The sequence below is a fragment of the Triticum aestivum genome, chromosome 3B (assembly GCF_018294505.1).
Source record: "Triticum aestivum cultivar Chinese Spring chromosome 3B, IWGSC CS RefSeq v2.1, whole genome shotgun sequence".
In the NCBI taxonomy this organism is placed as follows: domain Eukaryota; kingdom Viridiplantae; phylum Streptophyta; class Magnoliopsida; order Poales; family Poaceae; genus Triticum; species Triticum aestivum.
Window position 1 is genome coordinate 60,268,706 of NC_057801.1, and position 21,778 is coordinate 60,290,483.

General features: G+C 47.3%; 1 protein-coding gene across 1 annotated transcript; it reads right to left on the minus strand.

Moving 5' to 3' along the window:
* Positions 1-5,196: 5,196 nt before the first annotated feature.
* LOC123064754 (ubiquitin recognition factor in ER-associated degradation protein 1-like) lies at positions 5,197-6,338 on the minus strand. The gene has a single exon (XM_044488157.1). The coding sequence runs from the start codon at positions 6,264-6,266 to the stop codon at positions 5,328-5,330; it is 939 nt and encodes a 312-aa protein (XP_044344092.1). The 5' UTR covers positions 6,267-6,338; the 3' UTR covers positions 5,197-5,327.
* Between the last annotated feature and the right edge of the window lie 15,440 nt (positions 6,339-21,778).

Genomic DNA, 21,778 nt, shown 5'->3' on the forward strand with positions numbered 1-21,778 from the left:
GGTACTGCAACAGTGAATTTGTTTCCTATATATTTTTTGTTTTCTCATTCTTTTTATCCTCACACTTCTTTTTTTTTCTTCTCCTATTTTATCATTTTTATTTCTTCCATTGTTTATCCGGTTAATTTCTTCTTTTTTCCTTTGTAATCATAATCATTTTTAGAAATATATTTTCTTGTGTGTATATTATAAAAAAATGTTTTTTCCAAAATACATATTGAACATTTTTCCAATATGTGGTGAACATTTTTCAATACTCGATGAACAATTCTTAGAAATGTGCATGCAATTTTTAATAAAATATTCTCGCATTTTAAAAAGTGTTTATGTATTTACAAAATATTCCTATATTTTTAAAAAGTGTTCATGTAATTTATAAATATTCACGCATTCTTAAAAAGTATTCATGTAATTTTAGAAAAGATTACACACTTCTTCACAAGATGTTCATGCAATTAAAAATGGTGTACACATTATAATGCCTCTCTGCGGGTGTGTGTTAATAAAAATGGTGTGCACTCCAACACACAGGGAAGTAAGTTCATGTACTAGCTCATGAGTAAGGCATGTCAAATCCCGTTTAACTAGAACCGATGAGCACACAAGAACATAACTCAGACCCGGAGAGAAGGCAAAGCCAACACGTCAAGATCGCCAGACAAGGAGGAAAATAGGCTAGAGCACATAGGGATGACGCCAGTCAACTGAGATTTAATCAAGGCGTATCCTAGCCAAATCCCGATTTCGTATTGTAGACATTGACAATTTTTTCTGTAAATTTAATGAAATATAGAAATTGTAACTCGTAAATATTTACATGCGTGAAACAATACATCGACAATGACACTACATATAGATCCCTTAATCAAGACATACTGAAATTTTGCCAAAATTTCACCAACATCTAGGTAGAGAGCCACAAAACATTTGTGTCTCAAAAATGAAAAGGGCATACATTTTCCGTGACTTAAACTTCTGTGACACTAACAACAAACCATCAACTACAGACTCTTTCAGTCGTTACAAGGGTTAGCTTCTATTGGTTCCTCTGTTCACTTCTTTTTTTCGAGGAGAGGTTCTCATGTTCCCTCAAAGACACCTCATGTTCTTCCCAAAGAAGCCTTATTTGAAAATTTTCATTTGTAATTTTTTCCTCGGACGAGAATTGGGTGGTTGGTCTTCAGCTATTTTTTATATATGCCTACAATGTTTTTTCTGCATATCTTTGTTTTCATATGACTAACTCTTTGTTTACATAAAGAAAAAAGTTTGCGATTCTCCGAGCCAGCTTTGAAGCATTTCTTTCCTTAGCACCACTTTGTAAAGAATAGTGTTCCTTGTACAAATCACCAGTATGCGTGCAAAATAGCAACAGAACACGAAATCACCATCCTCTAGCCTGAAAATAGAGACAAATACAATGCACATTTTTGTTGCCTCCATTATATTATTGCATTATTGAATTTTGTTCCTTCTATATTCAAATAATTGCTTCTTAGGATAAACTAAAACATGGCATTGTTATACTTGCATTGCACGTGCATGATTACTCAAATTCCGTTTAACAACGGCCAACAAGCACACGGCAACATAGTCCCTTTGTCTCATAATGTAAAAAAAACATTTTTCAACCTGCTTTAGCTCAAAAAATGAACTTATATTATAGGACGGAGGGAGTAACTCAGACCGGGAGACAAGACAAAGCCATGACGTGAAACAATACATAGACAATGACACTAGCTACATAGATCCGTTAATCAGTACACACTCAGAAAGGGCTAGCGAGATACCACTATTGTCATATTATATCATGGTTATTTTGACAACGTGTTGCTATTTGAGATATCTTATTATTGATCTCTAGTTGTTTATGTCATTGATATGAGTTAATATAATTTTTAAGAGTTATTGTCGACATGGTTAGTTATAATCCTTGCTGAAAACCTGGGTGTTGTTTAAGCTTATTTATGAAACAAGAGCAGAAGAGTTCGTAAAAGTTTTTGGTTTTCACTTTCAGTTTATCAACCGAATTGCTTGAGGACAAGCAACGGTTTAAGCTTGGGGGAGTTGATACATCTCCAACGTCTCTACTTTTCTGGCGCTTTTCCTCTTGTTTTGGACTCTGATTTGCATGATTTGAATGAAACTAACTCTGGACTGACGCTGTTTTCAGCAGAACTACTATGGTGTTATTTTTGTGCAGAAATAATAGTTCTCAGAATGGAATGAAACTTCGCGAGGATTTTTTATATCAAATAAGAGAATTTCTGGAGCCAAGAGGTACCTAAGTGGGGGCACCTGGGTGGGCACAACCCACTAGGGCACGCCTGCCCCCTAGGCGCACCCAGGTGGGTGCTGCCCACCTAGTGGCCCCGCTGACCCCCAAACCGACGATATAAAATCCCATTATTTCAGAAAAAAACAGGGAGAAAGAATTATCGCGTTTCACGAGATGGAGCCGCCATCGTCTCCTGTTCTTCATCGGGAGGCCAGATCTGAAGTCCGTTTGGGGCTCTGGAGAGGGGGATCTTCGATCTTCCTCATCACCAACACATCTCCATCGTCAATTCCATGATGCTCCCCACCGGGAGTGAGTAATTCCTTCGTAGGCTTATTGGTCGGTGAGGAGTTGGATGAGATTCATCATGTAATTGAGTTAGTTTTGTTAGGGCTTGATCCCTAGTATCCACTATGTTCTGAGATTGATGTTGCTATGACTTTGCATGCTTAATGCTTGTCCCTTTGGGCCCGGGTGCCATGATTTCAGATCTGACCATTTATGTTATCACCATTATATCCATGTTCGAGATCCTATCTTGCAAGTTATAGTCACCTACTGCATGTTATGATCCGGCAACCCCGGAGTGACAATAGTCAGGACCACTCTCGGTGATGACCGTAGTTTGAGGAGTTCATGTATTCATCGTGTGCTAATGCTTTGTTCCAGTTCTCTATTAAAAGGAGGCCTTAATATCCCTTAGTTTTCAATAGGACCCCACTGCCACGGGATGGTAGGACAAAAGATGTCATGCAAGTTCTTTCCATAAGCACGTATGACTATTACCAGAATACATGCCTACATTATATTTATGAAGTGGAGGTAGTGCCGTATCGCCCTAGGTTATAAATGTCTCATGATGAATATCATCCAACGAGTCACCGATCCAATGCCTACGAATTTATCATATATTGTTCCTGCTAAGTTACTACTGTTGCTACTGCTATCGTTACTGCTACAATATCACTGCTATCACTGTTACTGTTACCGTTACCATTGATGCTATCATCAAAACTATCATACTATCGTGCTACTAATCACTTTGCTATAGATAATTAATCTCCAGGTGTGGTTGAATTGACAACTCAGCTGCTAATACCTTCAAATATTCTTTGGCTCCCATTGTCGAATCTATAAATTTGGGTTGTATACTCTACCCTCGAAAACTGTTGCGATCCCCTATACTTGTGGGTTATCAGTGTGCAACTATAAGGGGTACAACACGACTGCAACTATGAATTTGTTTCCTATTTTTTTCTAGTTCTTTTTTTGGGAAACATTCCAAATCACCAAGCGGATTTTCATCGCTCACGGCAACCGCCTCCATTGGTTCACACACGTCCATGTGTGCCCCACATACATCGCACCCCACCGTTTTAGAAATATCTGGGACGATTCGCCCCCCTTCCTCTCGTGTTTCACCCTCGTTCTCTCAACCTTCTGTTATGAAAATATCTATGAAATAATAAGACCTCTGTTGCAGAATAATTTTGCAACATGACCTTTGTTACAAAAATTTCTGAATTATTTCTGAGTTCTATAAAATTTCTGCGAAAGGACCTTCGTCATGAAAAAATTATGCAACGGGACCTTTGTTGCAAAGACACTGCAACAAAACCTCCGTTGCAAAAAATAATTTGCAACTTGACCTATGTTGCAAAAATTTCTGCAAAATGGGATGTGTTGCAGAAAATTTCCGCAACACGGCCTGTGTTGCAATTGTAGAGGCTAGCGCTCGGCCGCTTAATCTGCTCGGTCGGGCGGCTTGTGAGGCAACGGATCTTTTAAAAAGATCCACCGGCCGATGCGTAGAAGCGCCCTTATTTTTTAGCTTCAGTTTTCTTTTTTCCTTTTCCTTTTATCCATTATTTCCCATTTTTATTTTGCTTTTCTTATTTTTATCTTTTTCTCGTTTATCGGATTAATTTCTTCCTTTTCCCTTTATAATCATGTTTTTCCTTTTTAGTTAGTCGAAATATATTTTGTTGTGTGTATATAAATATTAAAAAACGTTTAAGTTTTTCTTTTTGCAAAAATACATAGTGAACATTTTTCCAATATGTGGTGAACATTTTTTCAATACACGATGAACAACTTTTAGAAGTGTTCATGCCATTTTTAATAAATATCACGCATTTTAGAAAGTGTTTATGTATTTAAAATATATTCATATATTTTCAAAAAGTGTTCATGTAATTTATAAATATTCACGCATTCCTAAAAATATTCATGTAATTTTAGAAAAAAATATAGACTTCTTTACAACATGTTCATGTAATTAAATGGTGTACGCATTATATGCCTCTGTGTGTGTGTGTTAATAAAAATGGTGTACACTCCGACATACACAGGGAAGCAAGTTCATGTACTAGCTGACGAGCAAGTAATTGCAAGCACAAAGTCCAACCCAAATCCCGCTGAACTACAACCGAGCACACAACAACATAACTCAGACCGGGAGACAAGACAAAGACAAGACGTCAAGATTGTCGAAGAAGGATAAAAACAGGCTAGAACACATAGGGATGGCGTCAGTTTTTTTAGAAAAGGAAAGGGATGGCATTAGTTGACCGGGACTTAATCATGATCGAGTCCTAGCCATACCCCATTTTCGGATGTTGATAAATTTCTCTGTAAATTTGATGAAATATAGAAAATTTTGACTCATATATATATATGGGTGAAACAATATATAGACAATACATAGACAATACTCCCTCCGTTTGAAAATACTTGTCAGCAAAATGGATAAAAAAGGGTGTATCTAGACGTGTTTTAGTTCTAGATACATCCTTTTTTGTCCATTTTGATGACAAGTATTTCCGGACGGAGGGAGTACATAACAATAAATATATAGACAATACATAGATCCCTTAATCAGGACACACTGAAAATTTGGCCAATTTTTCACCAACATCTAGGTAGAGAGCCACAATACATTGTGTCAAAAATAAAAAAGCACCATATTTTCCCTGGCGAACTTAAACTTGTGTGTCACTAACAACAAAACATCAACTGCAGGCATTATTTCAATCGTTGCTTGGGTCTTCTAGAGGGTATACTTCTGGCCGGTGAACCATTTGGCCTCCTTGTCCTCCTCGCCGTTCATCTTCTTCGCCGACTTGGCGCCGGGGGGTGGCACCGCCACCGAGCCGCGGCGGCCGAAGAACCGAAGCACATGCTCGCCAGCACTCCTCCCCTTGCCCGAAGAACCCGCCGCCGGCGCCGGTGCAGGGGGCGGCGTCTCCACGGGCTTGCCGTCAATCCTCATCCCGACGCCGACGAACCGCCGCTCGCTGCCGTGGGCGCAGTCCTGGCATGGGGCGGCGGCGACTTTCACTGGCACCGGAGCAGGACGCTGCACGTAGTCGAGTGGCGTCGCGAAGTCGACCTCACAGTCGGTGTCGAGGGTGGACACGGCGTCGGCGGGCTTGGCCTCGACGACGTCGAGCAGGTACCGCCTGTCCCCCTCGGCGACGGTGATCGTGTCGCCGACCGTCAGGCACGGCGTATTCTGTCTGACGTTGAACTCGAGCAGCTGCTTGAGGTCCTTGGCTGCCAGAAAATCCATGGTGTGCGGCCGCAGCTTGACGGAGGTGGCCTTGGGCAGCGACGTGCTGGTCATGAGCACGAGGTCGTCCTCCTCCAGCCCGAGCCGCGCCATGGTGAGGGCGGGCACGTACACGAACCCCTCCTCGGCGCCGAACTCGAGCATGCCGCAGTTGGTGGCCTCGACGAGGGTGGCGGCGTTCTGGACCCGGAACATGAGCGGGTACTCCACCAACGCGGAGTTGATCCGGTCCAGCGCCGACGCCGGCATCACGACCCGGTTGCCGTCGTCCGCTCCAGCCTTGCCGAAGAGGGCCATGGGCCGGCACCGGAGGTACTGCGCCCACCCGATGCGCGACCGCTGCTGCCGCAGGTACGCCTGCCACGCCTCCCCCGCCTGCCACTGCATCGACGATGATCCAGCCATCGCTGCCTCCATGAGAAAAGATCTAAAGATCGATCTGAACTTTAGAACCAACTCGATCGATAGCTCAATCCGCCAAGTGGAGCGGTGGATTTGTTGGCCGGGAAGAGGGAGAAGGGGCTCGCTTTTATCTACGGCGTTCCGTGGGAGTTACGGTCGGTTCGGTCCGAGTAGAACCGGGGGGCCGACTACCACACGGTGTAGGTCGGCAAAACGAAGCGGAAAATTGCGCGGTTAAGCTAATAATACCTGAATTCTAAAAAGTGCAGCTGTCCTTTTCAGAGCTACCGAGCACACGCCTTTTCACGCCGTCCGATCCAAATCGATCGCGGCCTCCAGGTGTTGGACGGTCCGCTTTCTCTGCCCGTGTGGCTGTGCCCCACGAGGCCACGACCCACGAACTCACCTTCTCCCTCCTCCCCTGCACGCCTTCCTCCGCCTCAATCGACCTGGCCCTCGCGCTGGCCCGCCTTCACCAAGCCGAATCCTGCATCGGAGCTTCTCCTTCCCTAACCTTCTTCTCCTCCGACATACCACACACCCCAACCGGCAGCGAAGCATCCTGCACGAGCGGACGCGCTCCCCCGCCCCAGACCGGCGCCGACGCGGCCCCGCGCCCCGGTTCTCCCTCCCGGCGTCGTCTTGCGCCCCACCGCGTCGTCCCTCGCCGGGTAGATGCACCCCGCGGCTTGGTCCTTTGATCCATGTCGGATCCGGGCCATTGACGAAGCCGGAGCAATTGCACAGTCATCTCCTTCGCCCCTTTTCTATCTATAGGATTGAAACGACCGTCGGAGAAAGTTCTTGGAAGGGCACCTGCAGCTGCAGGTAGGAGGTCGCTGTCGGTGTCAAAACCGGCGGATCTCGGGCAGGGGGTCCCGAACAGTGCGTCTAACGCTAATGGTAACAGGAGGCGGGGAACACAATGTTTACCCAGGTTCGGGCCCTCTCGATGGAGGTAATACCCTACTTCCTGCTTGATTGATCTTGATGATATGAGTATTACAAGAGTTGATCTACCACGAGATCGTAGAGGCTAACCCCTAGAAGCTAGCCTATAATTATGATTGTTGTCATCCTACGGACTAAACCCTTCGATTTATATAGACACCGGAGGGGGCTAGGATTACACAGAGTCGGTTACAGAGAAAGAGATCTACATATCCGAATTGCCAAGCTTGCCTTCCACGCAAAGGCGAGTCCCACCCGGACATGAGACGAAGTCTTCAATCTTGTATCTTCATAGTCCAACAGTCCGGTCAAAGTATATAGTCCGGCTGTCCGAGGACCCCCTAATCCAGGACTCCTTCAGTAGCCCCTCAACCAGGCTTCAATGACGATGAGTCCGCCGCGCAGATTGTCTTCGGCATTGCAAGTCGGGTTCTTCTCCAGATAGAGAGTACCTGTTGTAACGAGTAGTGTCCGGCTTCCCATTAATGTTGCACTCCTCGGCTTCTGTGCTTTAATAATGGCTACCTCCATGTGTCGAGCGAATGCGAGAAGTCGGGGCATACATTTGCCACCTTGACCATGTAAGTAAATCGTCTATTTAAAGAGACGGGGATCCTCAGATCCAAATCACACCATCCTCCCCCAGCGAGTATCCATCAGAGCGCGCCCGGAAAAAACCATCCCATCATGGCCGGCCATCGCAGCTCCTCCTCTCGCTCCCGTAGCACTAAGCCATGCGATTGGGAGAAGTGTTCCGTCCCCCGCAGCCGATTGGTAGAGTTGCAGACCCAGGGGTTTCTCCCGCCTGCGTACATGGTCCCTGTCCGAGCCGGGCTAGCCACTTACAATGGTGGGGAGCAAGCGGAGAGTTTTCCCAACCCATCAAGGGGGAGCGGGTATGCCTTGTCCCTTACTTGCTGAGGGGACTCGGATTTCCAATCCATCCGTTCCTCCGCGGGCTCCTGGAGTTCTACGGCCTTCAGCTGCATAACTTCACTCCTGCCTCCATACTACACATCGCCGGCTATGTCGCCTTCTGCGAGCTATTTCTAGGCTGCGAAGCTCATTTCGATCTATGGAAGAGGCTATTCTGCCTCGTACCCCTCACTCAGGAGGGGTCGATATATCAAGTGGGCGGAGCCGAAATATGGCGCATCGCCGGGACCGGATACCTGTTCGGTACTTCGAAGAAGACATCCGAAGACCAGCCTTCGGAGTGGTTTTATATGGAGGACGTCCCCCTTCCGAACCCTATTCGGATGGGCCTTCCCGAGTTTACTAATGCCCCGTTAAAGAAACGCCACAGCTGGCGCCCTCGGAGCCCCCAGGAGAAAGACAACAGAGAGGTCCTTTGCCTAATGGGCAGGATAAAAACGCTGGCCAAATCAGGACTGACAATAATCGAGGTTATGTCAATTTGTATAATGCGGGGGGTGCAGCCACTTCAGTATCGGGGGAAACCCATGTGGCACTTCAATGGGAAAGACGATGCCACCCACTGCGGCCGTAAAGGTCCGGACTCCGCCAGTGCTCTGGCAAAAATTCTGTCCGATTTGTACAAAGGGGAAGAAGAGGAGTTCATCCATATTAAGCCACGGGATGGATTCTCCATGTATAACCCCCCAAGCTGGGTGAGCAACTATCCTTTTACTCCAGTTATTCCCGCACTTTTCATCATAAATATCCTTGCTAATTCATAGCAGGAACTGCGAAAAGCTGTGAGGGAGGTCCACAGCCCGTCTCCACAGCTAGAGGACCCTGACCGGGCCCTCGCCCCCGGACTCGAAGTGGATCCAGACGTATTTGTGGAGCTCGTTGACAGGACGTTCTATCAGCTAAGCTGTGATGGTGCCTTGGTGGCCATCATAGCCGATTACCCTGGCCTACTCCCTGCATCGCATGTAAGTAAAACCAAAGTCCCAACTTCCGAGAAGGATCCCTTCTTTGCATCTTACCCACCGCACACGTATGGCGTCTTACAGGGAAGGCCATCGGGGCGCCGTGCCGAACCCGCGGTGACTTGTCAACAAGGGGCACCGAAACCGGGTAGGCTCAAAAGGAAGGCGGTCAGGACTGAGACGCCGTCACAGAGGTATGATTAAAAACTTGCTCCGTGATTATCGTCTTTAAAATATAATAATGTCTGTGGTTCCTGGCAGAAAAAACGCTCGCCGGACTGTGTCTGGAGAGCCCGCCGGCCACGCCTCCACCAGCCGGACTCCAGAGCCGGACTTAAGGGCAGATGCTAATGCGGGGACAATGCTGGATGGTCCTCCTACAGAGGATGCGGATAGACTGTTTGCTACGAATTCCGAAGTGGAGAGCGCCATGAATCACAGGCGTCGCCGGGCCGTACTCCGCGACCCTAATTTCTCTGAAGAGGCGTTCAATGCCTTCAACTCAAGAGATGCGTACATCTGAGCTGCTCAAGATGGCCTTGTCAGAGCCACGGACCAGTATGTAAAGGACATACGGGTAAGAAAATCTGATAATTATGTATATCAGTAGCCCCTGAGACTTGAAACAGTTGGCACAACTGATTTAAGGATCATTTTATGCATAGGCTCTTACGGAGAAGAATGCCCCGTTGTCTCAAGAGCTGGAGGAGTGCAAGGCCCAGCTACGGGCCGTAGTTGCCGGAATGGGGGAGTCCAAGAAGGCCTCATCTGGTAATGCTTGTCTTGATTGAAAAGAATATAATGACATGTACCAGTTAGTATTCGACATTTATTTAAATCTAACAATAGATTCTGTAGACAATCCCGGAGGTAATCCGGAGATCGTATCAGGGGATGAGCAACATGCTCAACGATAGCTAGAGGCTGGCGAGCGCGTGCTGACATGGGTTATTCGAGAGAGAAATGATCTCCGGGATGCCCATACCCGGCTGGGTGTTGAACTGAAAGATGTTCGGGCCCAGCTTGCTGATTCCGTGAAGGAGAATAAGAGGCTTCGACACTGCATTTTTAGTAAATGCTCGAATGAACCTTTATATAGTTTGGCGAAGAAGCGGGCTAACAGAGTTATATCTGTAGGTATGCTGACACGTCACCCTGAAGAGGAGATGCCCGGATCCGCAGGTGATCTGCTGCAAGAGCTCTCACAACTGCACGAACAAGTTCCACAGGTGATGCAGGGTATTGCCCAGGCCTTGTGGCCCTCCGCCTCCCTGCCAGGAGGCATGGGGGAGCTTGTAGAGATGCTCAAGGGAGCGCGGCGGCGCTTCCGATTATGGAAGATATCTGCCTGCAGGCAAGGTGCAAGGGAAGCCTGGGCCATGGTGAAGACGCGATACACCAAGGATGACCCGAACCACATGGCCGAGGTCGGACCTGCAGGGTCAGATGGGAAAGAGATCCCCTTTAGTCTGGTATATGACCAGGTAGGTTTAGCCGCAAAGTATTCCCAATGGGATTGTAGGCTAGATAGCCTGTTGGATGGTATAGAAGAAGAATTTAGTCAGTCTAAGTGAGTGTGTACTTCAAATGACATATTTTGTCCCTAGGCGGATTGTAAATCATTTGTCATGGCGGACCTTTTCGCTTCAACCTCTGGACCCGACAGTCCGGAGTGTATCCGAATACCAGCTCAGTTATGTAAAAACTGGGGTACGCGTGGAGACCAGGCGTAGGGGTCATAAGTGCTTGAATAGACAAGTATCCAACTAGCTATGTTATATTACATGGATAGTAAGAAACATCTTCTAGGGAGAATAGTTCCGTTAAGGGTTCCTTTCCCTGGGTACGCATGCATTAATGTGCATGTCCGAACTGCGAAAAGAGACGCAAGATATAAGCATCTACGGGCATGTATTGCAATAAGTAAGAAATATCTTTTGTTCACCAACTGAATATTCCCTTAAGAATGCAAGCTTTCGGCTTTACCCAGTCTGAGGTACACATCCGGCTGACCAGGCAGTAACAATCGTAGAGTTGCTCCCCTTATGCCCTAGCCGAACTAACGGGAACGTAGGGCATAAACACAGGAGCCAGGCGACCCAGCTTGGCCAAAACTTAAGTCATATCGATGCATATAATGGCGAAAAAAGGTACATATGGAGAAGCGACACATATGTAGTGGGCATAAAGCCCGGGAGATAATTATATTAAGCTTATGTATAAGAAGCCCCCAGGTATAATGAGCGTGCATGGCGCGTCAAGATTGTGTAGTCAAGACACGCTTTAAGCTTTTAAGGCCATAAAAAGGGAAGAAAGAAAGAAAAAGAGAAAGAGGATATAACTTAAAAAAGAAAGCTGGAGGTAAGGAGACGAACACAGAGTTCGGCACTAGGCGTAGAATCTTTGGAGTCTGGCCGCGTTCCATGGGTTCGGCTCGAGTCGATTATCTGATGCATCACGCAGACGGTACGCTCCTCCGGTGAGAACTTTATCAATGATGAAGGGACCCTCCCACATGGGCTTGAGCTTGTCCTTTTTATTCTCCGGTAGGCGTAGAACGAGTTCGCCAACATTATAAGTTTTGGCCCGTACTTCTCTGCTTTGATACCTTCGAGCCTGTTGCTGATAGAATGCAGAACGGGCCTTCGCGATGTCGCGCTCCTCCTCCAGGGCATCTAAACTGTCCTGCCGATCCAGCTCGGCTTCTCTCTCTTTGTACATGCGCACTCGAGGTGAGTCATGAATGATGTCGCAGGGCAATAACGCCTCTGCGCCATACACCATAAAAAACGGTGTGTATCTGGTAGTGCGATTCGGCGTGGTCCGCAGCCCCCATAGTACGGAGTCGAGCTCCTCAACCCAGTGTGTATCTGATTCCTTCAAGGATCGCACTAGTCTAGGTTTGATGCCACTCATAATAAGACCATTTGCTCGTTCGACTTGACCGTTTGTTTGGGGATGATAGACGGAGGCATAATCGAGCTTAATGCCCATGTTGCCGCACCAAGTTTTCACCTCTTCGGCTGTGAAGTTGGAGCCGTTATCAGTGATGATGCTGTGTGGGACACCATAACGGTGTACGACCCCGGATATGAAGTCTATCACTGGTCCGGATTCGGTCGTTTTAACTTGTTTGGCCTCTATCCATTTGGTGAATTTATCTACCATGACCAACAAGTATTTTTTCTTATGGCTTCCTCCTTTAAGGGGTCCAACCATATCGAGCCCCCAGACCGCAAAGGGCCAAGTTATGGGGATTGTTTGGAGAGCGGTAGGTGGCATATGGCTTTGATTTGCAAAAAGCTGGCAACCGACGCAGTGTTGGACGAGGTCCTGTGCGTCTGCTCGGGCTGTCGGCCAGTAGAAACCTGTACGGAAGGCCTTGCTTACAATGGCCCGAGCTGCGGCGTGATGGCCGCCGAGTCCAGCATGAATTTCAGCCAGTAGCTGCCGTCCTTCCTCTTCGGAGATGCACCTTTGGAGCACTCTGGTCGCGCTTTTCTTATAAAGCTCTCCCTCGTGAACCTTGCAGGTTTTAGAGCGCCGCACAATGCAACACGCCTCATTTTGGTCCTCAGGGAGTTCTTGCCTATTTAGGTAGGCTAAGAAGGGTTCTGTCCACGGGGCAATGACAGCCATAATCACATGGGCCGAAGGTGTTATTTGGGTGGCGGAGCCTCCGATTACGTCAGATTGTTCAGAATCTGGGGTTGTGTTCGGATCCAGACTGGTATTTCCGGTCTCCCCTTCCCACACCACAGATGGCTTGAACAACCTTTCCAAGAAGATATTAGGTGGGACGGGGTCGCACTTAGCGTCGATGCGGGCGAGGATATCCGCCGCTTGATTGTTTTCTCGGACCACGTGGTGGAATTCGAGCCCCTCGAACCGAGCTGACATTTTGAGGACGACATTACGGTAAGCCGCCATTTTTGGGTCCTTGGTGTCAAAGTCTCCATTTATTTGACATATTGCAAGGTTCGAATCCCCACACACTTCCAGGCGTTGAATGCCCATGGAGACTGCCATCCGAAGACCATGCAACAGAGCCTCGTATTCGGCTGCATTGTTGGAGTCTGTGTATAATATTTGGAGTGCGTATTGGACTGTATCTCTGGTGGGGGATGTCAGGACAACATCTGCCCCCAGATCCAATTGGAGTACGTGCCGTACTCTTTAGGGAGTTCGTCTTTTGTCCATTCGGTGACGAAGTCGGCCAGTACTTGCGATTTAATGGCTCGTCGTGGTTTGAAAATTATGTTGAACGGGAGGAGCTCGATAGCCCATTTAGAAATCCGGCCCGTGGCATCGCGGTTATTTATTGTATCGTTGGGTGGTACTTCAGAGGCCACCGTGATTGAACACTCTTGAAAGTAGTGTTGTAGTTTCCGGGATGCCATGAAGACCGCGTATGCTATCTTCTGATAATGTGGGTACCGTGACTTGCATGGAGTGAGGACAGTGGATACGTAGTATACCGGCTTTTGAAGCGGGAACTTATGTTCGTCCGTCTCTCGTTCGACGACGAGCACTACGCTTACAACCTGGTGTGTTGCAGCTATATATAACAGCATGGGTTCGCCGATATTTGGTGCGGCTAGGATTGGGTTGCTGGCCAAGAGGGCCTTTATTTCTTCCAATCCTGTCATGGCCGCATCCTTCCACTCGAAGTGTTCAGTTCGTCGAAGAAGGCGATAAAGAGGTAGTGTCTTTTCTCCCAATCGGGAGATAAAGCGGCTTAGGGCAGCCACGCATCCAGTTAATTTCTGGATTTGCTTGAGGTCTGTTGGGGTAGCCAACTGTGCAGAGCTCGGATTTTAGCCGGATTTGCTTGAGTTCCTCTATTGGAAACAATGAAGCCCAGCAGCTTTCCAGCTGGCATGCCGAAAACATATTTTTTCGGGTTGAGCTTGATGTCATATGTTCGGAGATTGTCGAACATAAGCCTCAAGTCGTCTATTAGATATTCGACATGTCTGGTTTTGATGACCACGTCATCTACGTATGCCTACACTATTTTGCCGATTTGTTTTTCCACGCATGTCTGAATCATGCGTTGATAGGTTGCACCAGTATTTTTGAGCCCGAAAGGCATGGTGTTAAAACAGAATGGGCCGTACGGTGTGATGAATGCCGTTGCAGCTTGATCGGACTCCGCCATCTTGATTTTATGGTATCGGGAGTATGCGTCGAGGAAGCACAATGAGTCGTGTCCTGCGGTAGCGTAGATGATTTGATCAATGCGTGGGAGGGGGAAGGGATCCTTGGGGCAAGCCTTATTGAGGTCCTTGAAATCGACACATAGGTGCCAAGATTTGTCCTTCTTTGGTACCATCACTAGGTTTGCTAGCCAGTCCGGATGTTTTATTTCTCTGATGAATCCGGCCTCAGGTAACTTGGCTAGCTCTTCTCCCATGGCTTGTCGCTTAGGTTCTAAAAAGCGCCAAAGAGTCTGCTTGACCGGCTTGTATCCCTTCAGTATGTTTAGGCTATGTTCGGCCAGCCTGCGTGGGATACCTGGCTTGTCTGAAGGATGCCAGGCGAAGATGTCCCAATTCTCACGCAAGAACTCTCGCAGTGCGACGTCTATTGTGGGGTTCAGCTGTGCACCAATGGATGTTGTTTTTGTAGGGTCCGTTGGGTGGACCTGGAATTTGACTATTTCGTTCGCTGGTTTGAAAGAGGTGGACTTGGGTCGTTTGTCGAGTATCACGTCGTCCCTGTTCACTGTGGAGCGCAACACAGTTAGTTCTTCGGCCGCGAGGGCTTCGGATAATGCCTCAAGGGCCAGTGTGGCGGTTTTATTTTCGGCGCGGAGTGCTACGTCCAGATCACTAGCTAGAGTGATGATTCCATTGGGCCCGGGCATCTTGAGCTTCATGTACCCATAATGGGGTATAGCTTGGAAGCTCGTAAATGCATCCTGCCCTAAAAGAGCTGAAGGAAATATGCCCTAGAGGCAATAATAAAGTTATTATTTATTTCCTTATATCATGATAAATGTTTATTATTCATGCTAGAATTATATTAACCGGAAACATGATACATGTGTGAATACATAGGCAAACTTAATGTCACTAGTATGCCTCTACTTGACTAGCTCATTAATCAAAGATGGTCATGTTTCCTAACCATAGGCATGAGTGGTCATTTGATTAACGGGATCACATCATTGGGAGAATGATGTGATTGACATGACCCATTCCGTTAGCTTAGCACTTGATCGTTTAGTATGTTGCTATTGCTTTCTTCATGACATATACATGTTCCTACAACTATGAGATTATGCAACTCCCGTTTACCGGAGGAACACTTTGTGTGCTACCAAACATCACAACGTAACTGGATGATTATAAAGGAGCTCTACAGGTGTCTCCAAAGGTACATGTTGAGTTGGCGTATTTCGAGATTAGGTTTTGTCACTCCGATTGTCAGAGAGGTATCTCTGGCCCTCTCGGTAATGCACATCACTATAAGACTTGCAAGCAATGTAGCTAATGAGTTAGTTAAGGAATGATGCATTACGTAACGCGTAAAGAGACTTGCCGGTAACGAGATTGAACTGGGTATTGGGATACCGACGATCGAATCTCGGGCAAGTAACATACCGATGACAAAGGGAACAACGTATGTTGTTATGCGGTTTGACCGATAAAGATCTCCGTAGAATACGTAGGAGCCAATATGAGCAGCCATGTTCCGCTATTGGTTATTGACCAGAAACGTGTCTCAGTCATGTCTACATAGTTCTCGAACTCGTAGGGTCCGCACGCTTAAGGTTTTGATGACAGTTATATTATGAGTTTATGAGTTTTGATGTACCGAAGGTTGTTCGGAGTCCCAGATGTGATTACGGACACGACGAGGAGTCTCGAAATGGTCGATACATGAAGATTGATATATTGGAAGCCTATATTTGGATGTCGGAAGTGTTCCGGGTGAAATCGGGATTTTACCGGAGTACCGGGGGGGTTACTGGAACCCCCGGGGGCTTAATGGGCCTACATGGGCCTTAGTGGAAATAGAGGGCAGCAAGGGGAGTGTGGGGCGCCCCCCCAAGGCCCAAACCGAATTGGTTTAGGGCAAGGGGGCCAGGCCCCCTCTTTCCTTCTCCTCCTCTCCCTTTCCTTCCCCCTTCTCCTAGTCCAATAAGGAAGGAGGGAGTCCTACTCTCGGTGGGAGTAGGACTCCCCATGGCGCGTCCCCTCCTAGGCCGGCCGCCCCTCCCCCCTTGCTCCTTTATATACGGGGGCAGGGAGGCACCCCATAGACAGAACAATTGATCTCTTGATCTCTTAGCCGTGTGCGGTGCCCCCCTCCACCATAGTCCTCCTCGATAATATTGTAGCGGTGCTTAGGTGAAGCCATGCGACGGTAGAACATCAAGATCGTCACCACGCCGTCGTGCTGACGGAACTCTCCCTCGACACTCGGCTGGATCAGAGTTCGAGGGACATCATCGAGCTGAACGTGTGCTAGAACTCGGAGGTGCCATAGTTTCGGTGCTTGATCGGTCGGGCCGTGAAGACGTACGACTACATCAACCGCGTTGTTCTAACGCTTCCGCTTTCGGTCTACGAGGGTACGTGGACAACACTCTCCCCTCTCGTTGCTATGCATCACCATGATCTTGCGTGTGTGTAGGAAATTTTTTGAAATTACTACGTTCCCCAACAGTGGCATCCAAGCCAGGTTTTATGCGTAGATCTTATATGCATGAGTAGAACACAAGTGAGTTGTGGGCAATACAATTCATACTGCTTACCAGCATGTCATACTTTGGTTCGGCGGTATTGTTGGATGAAGCGGCCCAGACCGACATTACGTGTACGCTTACGCGAGACTGGTTCTACCGATATGCTTTGCACATAGGTGGCCGGCGGGTGTCAGTTTCTCCAACTTTAGTTGAACCGAGTGTGGCTATGCCCGGTCCTTGAGAAGGTTAAAACAACACTAACTTGACGAACTACCGTTGTGGTTTTGATGGTAGGTAAGAACGGTTCTTGCTCAGCCCATAGCAGCCACGTAAAATTTGCAACAACAAAGTAGAGGACATCTAACTTGTTTTTGCAGGGCATGTTGTGATGTGATATGGTCAAGACGTGATGCTATATTTTATTGTATGAGATGATCATGTTTTGTAACCGAGTTATCGGCAACTGGCAGGAGCCATATGGTTGTCGCTTTATTGTATGAAATGCAAGCGCCCTGTAATTGCTTTTACTTTATCACTAAGTGGTAGCGATAGTCATAGAAGCAATAGATGGCGTAACGACAACGATGCTACGATGGAGATCAAGGTGTCGCGCCCGTGACGATGGTGATCACGACGGTGCTTCGGAGATGGAGATCACAAGCACAAGATGATGATGGCCATATCATATCACTTATATGTTGGAAATATGCCCTAGAGGCAATAATAAAATGGTTATTATTATATTTCCTTGTTCATGGTAATTGTCTATTGTTCATGCTATAATTGTATTAACTGGAAACCGTAATACATGTTTGAATACATAGACCACAACATGTCCCTAATGAGCCTCTAGTTGACTAGCTCGTTGATCAATAGATGGTTATGGTTTCCTGACCATGGACATTGGATGTCATTGATAACGGGATCACATCATTAGGAGAATGATGTGATGGACAAGACCCAATCCTAAGCATAGCACAAGATCATGTAGTTCGTTTGCTAAAGCTTTTCTAATGTCAAGTATCATTTCCTTAGACCATGAGATTGTGCAACTCCCGGATACCGTAAGAATTCTTTGGGTGTACCAAACGTCACAACATAACTGGGTGGCTATAAAGGTGCACTACAGGTATCTCCGAAAGTGTCTGTTGGGTTGGCACGAATCGAGACTGGGATTTGTCACTCCGTATGACGGAGAGGTATCTCCGGGCCCACTCGGTAATGCATCATCATAATGAGCTCAATGTGACTAAGTAGTTAGTAACGGGATCATGCATTATGGAACGAGTAAAGTGACTTGCCGATAACGAGATTGAACGAGGTATTGGGATACCGACGATCGAATCTCGGGTAAGTAACGTATCGATTGACAAAGGGAATTGCATACGGGATTGCTTGAATCCCCGACATCGTGGTTCATCTGATGAGATCATCGTGGAACATGTGGGAGCCAACATGGGTATCCAGATCCCGCTGTTGGTTATTGGCCGGAGAGATGTCTCGGTCATGTCTGCATGATTCCCGAACCCATAGGGTCTACACACTTAAGGTTCGGTGACGCTAGAGTTGTTACGGGAAATAGTATGTGGTTACCGAAGGTAGTTCGGAGTCCCGGATGTGATCCCGGACGTCACGAGGAGTTCCGGAATGGTCCGGCGATGAAGATCGATATATTGGACGAAGGGTATTGGAGTCCGGAAGTGTTCCGGGGGTACCAGGCTATGGCCAGCATGACCGAAAGGTGTTTCGGGAGCCCCGACAAGTGTTGGAGGGCCTCATGGGCCAAAGGGGAAGGGGCAAACCAGCCCACTAAGGGGTGGTGCGCCCCCCACGCCCTTTTCCACGTTATTTGGGGAGGTGGGGCGCCTCCACCTGGCTTGGGAGGTAATCCTCCACCTGCTTGGCTTGGGGGCCAAGTCTCCCTAGGATTTTCCCTAGGGAGATCCAATCTGCTTGGCCGCCGCCCCTAGGGGAAACCCTAGGGCGCCTCCCCCTCTCCCCTTGCCCCTATACATCAGGTAAGCCGGAGGAGAGTTCTGCATCCTTGCTGGTCTGGGTCTGCCTCCGGTTTTCAAGCTGTTGTTGCTTCAAAAGAAATTGAGGATCTTGATAAGCTAGAGGATGTGAAAATCTTACTTTCCGGGTCACCCTTCGGATTTTTTGCTTTGGCAAAGGCTCTGAGTCGGAGGAGATTACAGTTACCTCTTCGTCAACCGCTTGGCTGTTCCCCATATCCTCCTGAAAAGAAAGAATGTCAATAAAACAATGACAAAGAAGTTAAAAGAATTAAGGATTACCTCTTCGTCATCCTCAGATGTATCATCCAATTTGAGTAAATCGGAAGCACTTGGCTTCTTCTTCTTTGAAGTTCCCGTTTTGGCGGCTTTCCTTTCGATTTTCTTGGCTGTCCGGGCTTGTTTGGCAGCCTCATGATCATACTTGACCTTCCAGAAGTTGTCATCGGCCTGTGCAAAAAGATAAGAGATTATAAGTAAAAACAAGGTGTAACATAGCAAAGAGTATTCATTAAGGTTGATGACTCACCACGGAGGCCGGGTTCTTCTTGCAGAAGGGAAGTAAGCCGAAGGCATTACTAGTCAATGTGCCCTCTTTCAGCAACGATTGGGTCGTAGCCTCCACCAAATCATCTTGTAAGTCGTCAGGGCTATGATGCAGTGGATCATCCTTTTCGCCTGAGTAAGTGCACATTAAGCCGGGACGGCGGCTTAACAGAAGTACTCGCCAAGTGACCCAGACTCGGACCAGGTCGATGCCATTTAAGCCATTTCCCAAAAGAGCTTTGATTTTCTTAATGGTGGGGGCGAGAGGCAGACGCTCAATAGTAGTCAGTTTATCCGCCAGCGGGTGGTTGGACTCAAGGCGCAGAGCGCGGAAGCCGGGCAGAGGGCTCTCGTTAGCCGGAGAGGTGTCCTGACAATAGAACCACGTCTGATTCCAATGTTTCGGATGACTCGGCAGTTCAGCATAAGGGAAAAGGCAGTCTCTCCGCCGCTGAATTGAGATGCTGCCAAGTTCGAGACTGGGCCCGTTGGCGCGTTCATTCTGCCGGTTTAAGTAGAAAAGCTCTCTGAACAAAAGCAGATTGGGCTCCTCTCCCAGGTACACCTCGCAGAAGACTTGGAAATTGCAGATATTTGACACAGAATTGGGTCCAATGTCTTGAGGTCTAAGGTCAAAGAACTTCAATACATCCCTGAAGAATTTTGAACCGGGGGGAGCAAATCCCTGATTCATGTGATCCGTAAAAACTATCACCTCCCCTTCTTTGGGTTGAGGCTTCTCTTCAGACGGGTCAGGGGCACGATAAGACATGACCTCTTTCTTAGGCAGATGACCAGACTTCACAAACTCCGACAGTTCACTTCTTGTGACTGTGGATGGGACCCAGTTACAGGTCACAGGAGCTTTGGTTGCCTTAGGCGCCATGACGTAAATAGAAGCCTCTGTCAAAATAAGAAATTCCGGTTCAACTTTAAACCCAGAGTAAAACAGTTTAAATATATTCAAGATGGCGGCTTAAGAAGGGGCCTAATGATATATGGGCAATTACGCAGTGATATTTAAGCCGCTATGGATGTCAAGAGCAATTGAATATCCTTAAATCTGAGAGAAGCAAGTAAGGTTGACAGATCAATGTTATTTACTTAAACCGGCTGCATGGACAGTCATGGTTAAACATATTTTACAGAGGCAGGTTTTTATTTTCGGGTGAAACAAATAAGTTTCACAAGTTGCCGCTGTTATTTTGGATCAAACAGTTGTTCTGAAAAGAAAATTTTCTAGACCTAGGACTAGCACAGATGAAGCTCAAGGGCTCAAACGGGGCTTCTGTGCAACAAAAAGGGATCTATCCACGTTTGAAATGGGTGCGGAATATCTACCGCATCGGTTTTATACCATCTTCAAGATCAAGAAACAGCGGTGGTGATGAAATCTATGAAGGGCTCCTAATGAACAGCAAAGAACGCCGAAGAACTCGAAGGTTCTAATGCGGATCTGAGGAGCAAGAAAGAGGAGACTTACAGATGCAGGATTGCTGCGGAGGATCGTCGCGTTTTTCTGGTCAAACCAGGTTGATGCAGTAGGCCTGAGTTGGTGAAGACAAGGCGATCTGTGACGCCGCCGGCGGCGGAGCTCGAGCAGCAGAGAAGCAGCGAGAGGAAGAAGACGACTGAAGGAGGATAATGGGAAGACCTAGGTCGTGCCTATTTATAAGGAAAGGATAACTGAGATGGCACGAGAAACGATGAGATAAAAATTATTTTCCAGCGGCCCTGATGCCTCGGTTTTTGGAACAGTCAGTGAAGGCAAAGATCAGTTGGAGGATATGGTGGAATAAAGAATGAATTTAATTAAAGATGACATCATGGCGGGTTAACGCGGATCCAAAAGATGACGTCACGGTGGGTTAAAGAAAACCTTTGCTCAGGCAGAAGACTAGAGACTTATTTCTTAAGGTATTTTAAGATTGACATGAACCAGTTCAAATCAATCTGGGGCCTAATGTTGGGGATATAACTATTTGTGTAAGCCGCCCAGGAGGGTCCAGGTTACGCAAAGAGGACTCACCAGAAGGAAGCCCAAAACCAAGCATGAAGATGGCGGTTCAGTAAAGGGTCTAAAGCCCACAGGCAACTTAAGGCCCGTCGTAGTAAACCGGCATAATGGCATGACTTGTATCATAAGGTAGATTTAACTAGTCACCGAGCCGGACACTGTAAGCCGCAGGGCATCAACCCGTGTATATAAGGGGACGACCCACCGGCGGCTTAGGGTAAGAAACAACTCATCGAGAGCCAGGCATAGCGTGTCTCGCTCCCTGGTCATCGAAACATCAATACCAACCCAACTAGACGTAGGACTTGCCTTCACCGTAAGGGGCCGAACTAGTATAAAACCTCTCGTGTCCCTTGTCCCTATTAACCCCTTCAAGCATCCTAGTTGCGATGGCTCCACAACTA

What these genes read in the sequence shown, in the direction of transcription:
- LOC123064754 (XM_044488157.1), bottom strand. Translation starts at nt 6,266, where the DNA reads ATGGAGGCAGCGATGGCTGGATCATCGTCGATGCAGTGGCAGGCGGGG.